This window comes from Syngnathus scovelli, chromosome 1 (genome assembly GCF_024217435.2).
Source record: "Syngnathus scovelli strain Florida chromosome 1, RoL_Ssco_1.2, whole genome shotgun sequence".
Taxonomy (NCBI): Eukaryota; Metazoa; Chordata; class Actinopteri; order Syngnathiformes; family Syngnathidae; genus Syngnathus; species Syngnathus scovelli.
This window is the reverse complement of record NC_090847.1, coordinates 26,026,159-26,037,276: the sequence shown is the minus strand read 5'-3', so window position 1 is coordinate 26,037,276 and position 11,118 is coordinate 26,026,159. Positions and strand designations below refer to the sequence as shown.

At 42.7% G+C, this 11,118-nt stretch overlaps 1 protein-coding gene across 4 annotated transcripts in view; it reads left to right on the top strand.

Annotated features, from left to right (window-relative positions):
• The first annotated feature begins 423 nt into the window (after positions 1–423).
• kcnip4a (potassium voltage-gated channel interacting protein 4a) overlaps positions 424–11,118 on the top strand; it is a 32,306-nt gene continuing 21,611 nt past the window's right edge. The window contains exon 1 of one of the 4 annotated variants that reach the window (XM_049735010.1): positions 424–599. In XM_049735010.1, the coding sequence (XP_049590967.1) occupies positions 536–599 (64 nt within the window). In that variant the 5' untranslated portion in view covers positions 424–535. Of the gene's footprint in view, positions 600–9,690; positions 10,000–11,118 lie in introns of those variants that run through there. The other 3 variants (XM_049734999.1, XM_049735008.1, XM_049735007.2) reach the window with 3 other exon arrangements.

The window sequence follows — 11,118 nt, the reverse complement described above, 5'->3', positions numbered from 1 at the left end:
TTCTTCTATATCCAAAAGTTCAAACTGTCATCCCATAAATTTGCAGTTTGAAAATGTCCTTTTAATGAAGCTCATATATCACTGAGATTCATTGCCTTGCCAGTTTAGCTTTGACACACTCTAATAAGAGCTTTAAATTATGCAAGTGGTATTAAATTTATAGCTTGAAATCCAGAGGGACGTTGGGCACGAACTTGGTGGGACAGAAAAAGCAACCATTGAAGGTATTTTTAGGAACGAGTGAGCTTTGTAGTTAAAAATGTTCTCTCTTCAAAATAGCACACTTTTTTGGGTGCTCTAAATGTGGACTCAACGAGTAATAATATGGAGGAATGAGTCGTTCGACTTCAAAAAATTCCATGTCGTCCCTTCAGCTACTTATTAGTCCTAATTGATGTCGTGCGCATGCGCTGTTGTTATGCTCGCCCCCGCCAAGGTGTGCGCGCCGTCAAACGACTCAGCAGCAGCAGCAAGTGGTTGGCAGTCTGGCTCCACGTTTACGTTTGTGCCGAATTTTTGTTAATTTCAGCCCAAAATGGACACAAGAGAAAGAGTGATGACCATTTCTGGCCGCGTGGATGCTGCCGTCTCGTCTGCTGGTAGGACGGTCTTGTCTTGTCCTATCCTGCGTGCGCGCGCATGAGAGTTGTATGTTGTCGTCGAGTTCTTCGTTCTCTCCTTGTCATTATTTCTTGCCAAACAAAATGTAAATTCTCTTTAAGTGAAAAAAAAAGTCTTATTTTAAATTGGTCTTAATTTGTTTTGGGTGTTTCTTTTATGTGCTTTGTCGAGCTGCTGCAACTCTTGCCTTCTTTTCAATTTTGCAACTTTGTCCAGGGCCTCTTTTAGTTGTACGTGTTTCGCCATTTTAGTATCAAACAAGCAATTTGTGAATCTCAATTACTGGGCAATAGTTTTGTGGCGCGTTAGTGGCTTGCAATTGTTCATTAAAAAAAAAAAAAAAAAAACCTCGAAGATTGTTGAATTACTGAAAAAGTTCTGCTTCAAATTCTGCTCATTACAATTTATATTCCGCTAGATTATGCTAATGCTGTAATCTTAATCATAAATGACGAATTAAATCAGACTAATATTAAATGATCCAAAAAATCAAATAATTATTTTAAATATTCAGTAATAGCCTCGTATATATCTAAGCAATTTGGGGATATTTTATCCCATTAACTTGGCTATGTCTATAAATTTTTACTGTTTGGAATTTCTCTAGCATGTCTGCAGATGGGACGTGAATATTTCATATTACTATTTTTCCGTCAAGTTGTGAGTCAACTGATGGAACTTCTTTTGTCATTGTGTTGTCGTTGAGACTTAAGCTCGCTTGGAATTCGGGCTCAAGCAGGACCAGGCTGACTTGCTGGTGAGCTTAACATCTCTTGGGCAGCTTTTTGTTTGTTTGTTCCCTTTGTTGGGCGTGGCACGGCGGGTTGGCAGCATGGACCATCTGCCGTGGGACTTGGGCCAATAGAATGTGGATGGCCGGTGGGGCGGTCAAGGACTTTGAGGTTGCTGATGCATACAATGAGAGGAAAGATTCCATAAGATGGTGGAAGCTGGCTGTTGCCATGGCAATAGCAGAACTTCATTCATTTTAGAAGAGCAAACATAGTTTCATTTAAACATTTAAGGAACAAAAATAATCTGGTGTATTGATTTTAGTCTTCAAAAACCACAAAGCAGTGCACAAACATAATTTGTAGTGACCTAAAGTGTGGTACGCTAGCACCCTCTAGTGGTAGGCGCAAGAATCACTGCTACAGTTCAGTTGTATTTCTCTTATAAGGTGGGTCTTGTAAATAAAATGTTTGAGAACCACTGTGATTTACTGCAGATGTGACTTACATAATGTACGTAATTATTTTTTATTAATAACTTGAGTGCATGCGCGGCACCCGGCTCATCTCCTTCACTGCTGCATTGCGGCGGCTTTACTCAACGAGACCGATTTGCCGATGCCTTGGCTAATTTCGGCCAGCGAGTCAGAGGACAAGGTCAGCGTGCGTGTGCGTGTACATGAGCTCTTCTACCCTCATGGCAACTTTGCAAGTGACCTGCCAACACTGATTTGTGAGAAGCGAACATCTTGAGGGCCCCTTTAGCTTGCCTTGGTGTTCATCCCAGGTTCGCCCAAATCTAGCGTTCATCTCGCCGGGAGCAATTACACCATTTCCCTTACCAGCTTGCCATCTATCGCTGCACTCTAATTAAATAAGAAGGTGATGATGCGTTCATGGTCATAAAGTGTGTGCGTGGTCCTCATTACGCTAAAAGCAAACGCTTCTTTGAAAGGTAATAGACGCCAAGTTGGACGGGGATGCTAATCCCCCCCCAGCAGTGTGTTATTAAACACTGCTTTCGTTTTGGAGAGCTCTCTCTCTCTCTCTCGAAGCCCTCACTCTCATCCTCCCCCATCATCTCCTCGCTCACACTTTCTTGGCTCAGGAAAGGCAAAGTGCCGGTGAGGATCACTTTTGGAGCGGGCAAGGTACGCAGGGGGATTCATCGGGTCACCACGGTGGCGATAGCCTAAGATTTTTGTTTCACTGACATACCATCAGTGGATCTCGGCGATTATTTCTCACGCTTCTCGTCATGCGTACGCCGTCCGAAGAACGTCACGAGGCCACGCCGGTTTTCCGCAAAGGCTTCTCCAAGAAAGTGGTGCTCAACTGCTGCCTGGTGCGTCGTATACTCACCTGGACCTCCCCGAAAGCTAAAGGTAGCTCGTGTTTGTGGAAACGGTGGACCTCGTGTTTACTTAGATGTAAAGTTGTCAGCCAGTTGCTCTTGTGAAATGATCCCAAACTTTGGATATTTTCTGACGATATCGAAAAGTATCATTAATTATGATTTGCATTCAGGCAGCAGGGGAGGTTTCAAACATTTGCATGTCCGCAATTTTTCACTTTTACGGCTTGGCCTGAGTGAAGTGGGGAGGGAAGGAGGGACAAGCGGGGTTGGGTATGTGATTTAGTGCTGGGAGGGAATGTCAAGTCCCACCGCTGGATTATCGATCACATGTCTCGCTCAGTGATTCTCATGGTGATTTTATTTATTTTTTTAAATATACGTATATACTGCATATTACATTACATCTTTTCACTTCTTGGTATTAGTACAAAAGAGTGGCATAATGAAATGAGAGTGCATTCTTGCTTATTTAGCATCATGTGAGCCCCACTGCTTTTTTTTTTTTTTTTTTTTTTTATGTTTTTGGCTCGATTGCTTGTGCTTTGTGGGACGCTGTTAAGTTGGCATGAACGGAGCTTTTGGTTGTACCTGCGGGCTAACAACAACAACGACAGCTGTTCTTATCACGCATTATTAAAGCGCTAATATGCAAATTTGCCCTTGTTTACATGTTAAAAATAGAACTTGTGTAGTATTGATTTGTCAAGGTCCCACATATGGGGCAACATGTCAATGTGCAAATTTTTTTAAAATTGGCTTGGCCGCTTCAACCGGTGAAACTAGATGATTCCGAAAACTTAGTTCCTCTCTTGCTGCATGCGTGTGTTGACTGAATTATATCACAACTGTTGCCCATTGATGAGGGAAAAAAACCAAAAAACATTCATTTGGCACGTGAAGTTTCTGGCTGCACTTCTTGCTTCTAACCCGCAGAGGGCAGCATAGTAGTGGAAAGTGAATTTCCAGCGTTGATGTGAGGTAACTGCTCTAAGTAGGCTCATATAGTTGGTAATTTTTCGCCCTTGTATTTTACAGTTTGAGTCAATTAAACACACAAATTGACCCAAAAACAACAATCATTTCTGAACACCTCGAAAGTCCAAAATTTGACATCCCATGTGATGAGTCACCGCTGAAAAGGCAAATGTCTCCGGGCCTTTTTTTATTTTTTATTCTATTTTGAGAAAAGACTCCTGTCATATTTGTCCTTGGTGATATAGAGAAGGTCGCTTTTTCCGGGAGGGAAATATATTTTGTGGCTCCGGACTGGTCAACAGTATAGGTGAGCTGGAAATGATAATTGATGAGCGGCCTCCCTGAGAAGACCCCCCCGGAAGGGGTGTGAGCGAGAGGGGGAGGGCGCTGTTGTCATTAAAATGATTCATGTGTTGTGGAAACAGTTGGTGAGGAATGATGGGAAAATGATGATCCCGCTCCTCCGCATTAATCTTGTTTCGGAGACATGAGAAAGAGGAAATGCTGCACCAAAGTGATGATGTTGATTATGATCACAGCTAGGGATGGTCCATGCCACTTTTCCAGACTGCTACCAGGTCAAATGATTCTTTCCTGATTAGTCACTGATACCAACACCAATGTCCAATAGAATGAGTACTTTTGAAAAATGAAATTTTCCCTAAAACACTGACAGATGTTTTTTTGTTTTTAGTCCTTGATATCCCAATACAGCAAATTCCTTAAAATTACATTTGATTGATTGGTAATTTTGGTACCGGTACTCGCTACTCAGTACTATTTGGTACTCGCCCACTCCTACGTATTTTAATCCAAAAATTATATCCATTAATTTGTTTTATGTTTCAATATTCAAGAACAGTGTCAGAGCTGTGAATGATGTTAGTAGCCATTAGCTAGCTACATCCTTTTATGTTAGCAAGCTAATAAAGTGTGCTTACTTCTTTGTTAATTTCATTTGGGGTTAAAAACCGTTCAGAAATTGCAATTAGTCTTATCGTTTCCGTCCCAGTAATGAATTCAAGAGGAGCACTTTCCAATCCTTTGTAAACAAGGAATTAGCCGCTAACAGCCAGGGATTAGTCCCGCGTCATTTTCAAAGTAGCCTCTTGAAAGACAATAGCACTCTCTTGTCCGTCGGTTGGCCCAGCCTTTGGCCCGTAACCGAGCCGGCGCCGTTTGTGTTTACGAGAGTGCATTATTCACGATGCGTTTGTGCGTTCCTTGAGCGAGACATGCTTTGACTCATTTAACCAACTATTAGTCATGGCTGGACACAACATGCAAAAGTGCACTGCAGCAGAAATGAGGCAGGCTGTGTTTTGGACTTTTTTTTTATTTTACTGCTTCATTGGTTGGATCAGACAGATGTCCGCAATTGTGAGCGCCGGCGTCATCAGCATATTTACCTCGTACACCAGATGGACTGGATTGTGCTACATTACTTTTGATCAAGAGTAAGACCGCCTGATGTGCAGCAGCCCTTGAAGCGTTTTTAGACTAAAGAAAAAAACAGCAACAAATGTTTGGAGCAATTCTGAGGACTGATTTTCAGCAAAAAAATGATAATACTTACAAATATCCAGTCAAATATCCACTGGCACCAGTTTTATTATTATTTTTTATTAAATTTTTTATTTATTTATTAATTTAGGAAAATGGTCATCAATCCTGCAAATATCCATTGACTAGTATCCACTGGCACCAGTTTTATTTAATTTTTTATTTTTTTTTTTAAATTAAAAAAAGGATTTGATTTTATTTAGGACAATGCTCATCAATCCACAGAGCAAAAACACATCGACGTTTGCAATACTTTCATATCCTGACATTCATCTTGCTCCCTCCCACCCACTGCTCACCCCTCCCCTCTCTGCTCGCTGGCCCATTTTTTTCATGAACCTCTCCAGTTAACTGCGAGCTGATAGTTATAGTCACAAGAGTTTTTCTCTCTGGTGGTCCCAGAGCAGCATACACGACCTGCAAGGTCCTTGACGCATCTCAGACAGCGGGGGTCATCTTCTCACCTGTGCAGCCAGTCGCACATGTCCTGCTTTGCTGATGGCGCCGCTCCCAATTGTCTCCCTCGGGGTATCATCACGTCGTCTTTGAGTTGACACTATGTCCGCAGACGCTTTTCTGGAATTGGGTCAACAAGGCACGTCGGGAGGAAGGAAACCAGGTCAGCGCGGCAGGCACGGCGTGTATATGTTGTCTTAACAGGGACGCGTGTCTGGTCCAGAATTGTAAATAAAGCCCCTCTCGCACTTTCAAGGAAACCACTCGACTGGATCTGGAGGTTCACGGGAAATGACTCTGACAATGTGTACTTTCTCATTTTTAGTGGAGAGATTACTGGCACTCCACTTGTGATGAACCGATTTGATTGGCTTGCGGGCCTCCGCTTGATGATGTCATAATTATATACAGTTCAAAACAATCTGCCGTGGAAGTAAAACAGAGTCAAATCTGGCAGACTTGTTCATTTGTTCGGTGGTAAGGGATTTAACAAAAAAATCCAAGAAAATTAAAAAAATGAGCAAAATCTGCTTTTTATTTACATTTCTTTCCAGTATGTAGACTCAAGCTCGACTGAGCCAAGCACGGCGTGTTGGCTCCGACACAAACAAACCTACAGAGCGGCGATATTTACCATCGCCGAGTGAAATATTGACGTCTCTGAGGACGCCGTTTTTGGCCGAAGCTTCACGAAGCACTCATTAGTATGCCCGTGTGAGCACATGGCCCATGTGTCAAGATCAATGTCCTGGAAAAGCATTTTTTCATCATTTCCCAGCAGGTGGTAATATAAATAAAAAATATCCTTCACAGGAAGGCTGTCAAACTTGTTCTCAGGGCCAAATTGTTGTTATAATAACCCTCAGGGGGGCGGGGTTATCACGATGGGAACGCATACAATTATAATCACGGTACAGTAGGTTTCAATTACATCGGGCACAAAAAGGGAAAAAAAAATATTTGGAGTTTTGGAAAATGGTGTCAAAATTTCCCTTGATGTGAATGGTTGTGACATTTTCAAAAAGTCCAACATTTTATATCGAGTGTAATTGTGTAAACTCACTTTATTGTCATCATTTAATTCAATATACTCTCTGCTATGACATTACGGGAACCCCCTTTATGCGGAAGACAGAGATTTATCAAAGTTTTACTGTGCCATTACGTTTAAAAAACCCAGCTGGCCCCCGCTTAAAGTAAATACGGCGACTCTGACGCTCTCCAGGCCGCTTTGGCACGCGGACAACGTGAACGATAAGTCGGCGGGATAATGTTCACGGCTGCCCCGACGTGTTGTTTAGCGCCACCTTTTGTTTCAACCGTGCATTGCTTCAAGAAGGTCATAACCCCGCAAGTGAGCTTTGCACGTAAGCATGAAGATAATTCGAGTCAGCATGTTTGCGTTTATATTAATAGACTCTTGAACATCAGCAGATTTCGTAAAAATAAGGATGATATCCCTATTTTAGTCGTGACCTTTTTCCCTAAAGGTCATTCGGCAAGAAAAGTGCACAGGCAGGTTAGCGCATACAAAGGAGCACAAAAAAAATTCACGCCAAGAAGCGTCTCGTATGCGTTTCAGACGAGCGCCCACGGGGAGCGTTTGCGTTAACGTCCGTACGCTCTGTCATCAGCGATTCATTACTCTCGTCGGGTATCGAGCCGCAGGCGCTTTTCTGCGGCGGCGCCCCGCTTCGATTCGGCCGTCTCTTAGCCTTCTACATGAAAGCACCAAATTGGCTTTTATCGCTTTTGCACAGGACCCAACTGGCTGCCTCGCCGATGTAGACTTTAGGGCAAGTAGGAATTGTGCATCTTTGCATCCGACTGGCTGTTTGCTCGACCGATATCGATGTTGTCGCCCTTTGAACAGGGTTTGACTTTAGGTACATGTGCCACACAAGAACGAGACTGTACTTTTTTTTTTTTTTTGCTAGAAATTTTTTTTTTGTCTTCTTCAAATACATATATATATATATATATATATATATATATATATATATATATATATATATATATATATATATATATATATCAGAATATAATAATATATATATTTGTTAGGGATGCACAATATTGGGAAATAAAATGCAATATAGTTGTTGAATAAAGCGCTATATTATTGTGATATTTAACTTGTACCTCAAGAAATACCAGTTTTATTACCTATAATTAAGGAATAAAAATGTTTTCATGCAGCAAAATAAGCAAGCTCAAAGTATTATCAGTGAATTAATTGTAATTGCTATATATATAATGTTAACTATATAATAGAACCTATATAATATTAAACCATTGGAGGCCGATGCATTTATGTTTGCGTTTGTCAAATTTAGACAAAATCAAATAATTCCGTAACTTATTGAATATCTTTGCGATATGCATATTGCATGGGCCAATATCGATATATCGTGCCTCCCTAATATACATATATACTGTTTAAAATGTATATATTTCTCCTGTCACTGCTTCCACAAGACTTCATAAATAGGCGTAAATGTGCTAATAGCTCTCCGGTGGCGGAGATAAGCCCCCCAGTGTGCTGACTTTGCCTTCGTCAGCAAGGATGGAAGGACCATCCGTCGCTGGGCATCGACCGGCTATTGTTGTTTGAAAGGACGCTAACTTCAAGCTACTTTCCGCTTTGCTAGCGCTATCTCTTTTTGAGAGTTTGTTGGAATTGCGCTTTCATTCTACGTGATCAAAAGTCCTAATTGTGCTTTTTGGTAGCCAAATGTGTTGTTTTCTTAGTGTCCACTCCACCAGTAAATCGGCACGCAATGAAAGTGCTAATATTTTCAGCGTGCATCACAGCTTTTTAATCAGCGCTTGATTGACACTCTGAGACTTCAGCCCGAGTGCTGCGACGACGTCTGATATGAACGCACCACCTTGAATCGGCTCAATTAACGCTCCGTGTTTCATTTTAATGACTTATTACGCCCGTGGTACAAAGTCGAAAAAGCTATGCAGGCAATCTGCTATAAAAAACCTTCTGGAAATTCACGAGAGTTAATAAATTTCAAAAGCCATTTCCAGCTACGCCGCCCCGGCAGTAGCAGTATTTTGTGTCCTCATTGCGCGATTTGCTTTAAATTGTCAACATGTGTGTGTTTGTATCGTCACCCCTCGAACGCACACGCTGTCATATCACTTTAAGTAAACATAAATCTTTCCCCTACTCTATAAGGACTTGGAATGTGGTGATTTTGCGCCGTACGTCACACTGACATCCAAATGTTGACATTTCTGGTACAGATGAAAAAGTCGAAATATTGAATACCAGGATTAGAATGAGCAAGCAAATTGAAATTTCCTGACCTCGAAATGCATCATAACAATGTCAACATGGAAGACTGTTTGGCAATACATTTGAAAATAATTGATAAACCACCAATTTAAAAGTACGAATCCAGCAGAGAGACGCCAGCGTTTGAAAATGAAGTTGTCTCCTTGAAGTCAGCTGTCTGACACATCAATGGCAACCATTTTGTTGTTAGCTGCCGATGCTATTGCTAATAGCATAACGGAGGAGTCTCAGAGACTCTGCCGTATAAAAATTTAAAACGATAAGAAAAGGTGAATTTGTGAATAGTTAGCTGGTTTTATACGGAATTACTGGTCCGACATTATATGAGGCGAGTTGATGGGAGTCGCGTACATGTCGAGCTAAATGAAGCGCAGCCTCATTGGCGGGCGGAGCTTGTCAATGATTCACCTGACCACAAGTCAGCCGCCTGTGTGTACAAATACTGATTCAACGACTACTTTTACAACTCCAATAAAGCCGAAAAAATAAATTTTCTCTTTTCAAAAGTCCTCCGAAATAAATATTCATGTGAAATCCACTTGAATATTTTGCAACACTCGCATAAAGTGCCTTGGCTACCTCTCCACCATGTGTGCCTTCCATCTCTCCTCCTCCTCCTGGCGGGCCAATCAGGCTCCACCTCCATAGCAACCGTCAGCGACGGTAAAACATCCACAGATGGTGCCGAGCGGCTCAAGTGCGGCAGCGTGCGCTCGTGTCCGGGAGAAGACTTTTTTTTTCCCCTCCCCGCACCTCCGGAAAGTCTCTGGCCGAGACTCATCGAGCTTTTACACTGGAGCCGCTCACGAATGACCGCCGCGCCGCCAAACGTGCGCCTCTGACGCAGCCCGAGCCGCAAACGGGACCTCGTTTGAAGGAGAAACCGCTTTCGGCGGCCAAGATGAGCTGCAGGAGAAGGTGCAGGCGGCAGGTTTTTAAGTTCGCCCGCTACTTGTTCCGACTCATCACCGGCTCGCTGAATACCGGTAAGACTCTTAGCGGGGGGGGGGCGTTTGTCACTTGTGGCTCGTTGGCCGAATTACTACACGTTTTTTTTTATTGTTTTTTTTAATTGAGTGTTGATGTCAAGACTCTTGGCTGCGGAAGCGAGATAACGTTGATCCTCCAGAGACGTGCCGCTAATGAACTTGAGGGAGCTTCCGTACGGTTTTTTGCACCCGGGTATCAAGTCGACATTGCGGCCCACTTTTGTGTGCTTTTTTTCCACTGTGGTGGAGTGAAGACAGCTGAAGCTTTCAAATCCAAACCAATAAAAGCAGATTAGCTGAATGGGAGGAATCCATCAGTTGGCCCAATAGAGTTAGCCATTAGTTTCCATAGCTACCGGCGGGGCCATTTATTAGCGTTTATTAACCCGAGGCTCGTATTGATGGCGATCCGCTTCATGCTTTCGGTGTTTATCTGTGATTAAAAATTGAGTCACGCCAACAAATAAATTGAAAATAAATGGACTCAAGGAAGAAAGAATTCTGATGTTCTCATCCCAGTGAATCACAAAGTCTTCTACTTGAAAACTGCAGTGTCAGCAGTTATTCAACTCTTTATCTCCTTTTCCCCTTTTATTAAGTTCTCGATTGATGTGATAAAGCTTGTGGGAATTGCTTCTCAGACACACACGTGTCTGCGCCATCAGGCGTGCCAGCGTCTGCTCACCCGTGACCCGATCCGACGCCTCGTCCGTCATCGCGGTCCTAGACTGTTCTAGCACAGTAGCGGGTTTACCTCTGACATAAAAGGGGGGGCCCTCCTCATTCTTTGTTTGGATCTCTTTGGTTTCCTGACAGGTCAGGTCATGTTCCACTTGCCCTGTGCCGACTGTACAGTAAACACTGAATATTTGATACGGCAGTGCCGTCATGTCGCGCCAAGGATGAAGACGCTAGGGAGGGACAGGTGTGGAAAAGTTCCTCTTGCATTAATCACCTCGATGTGAGAGGAATAATTAGAAAATGATGAGCTTGTCAAAGAGATGTCACCCTCACAGTTGAAGTGATTAAAGCTCCAAACGACGACGGTGTGCGGTACTCACTCTGTTTTTTTCTCGCTTACTCTAAAATCTTTTCGAGAAGCTTTTCCGCGTCCTC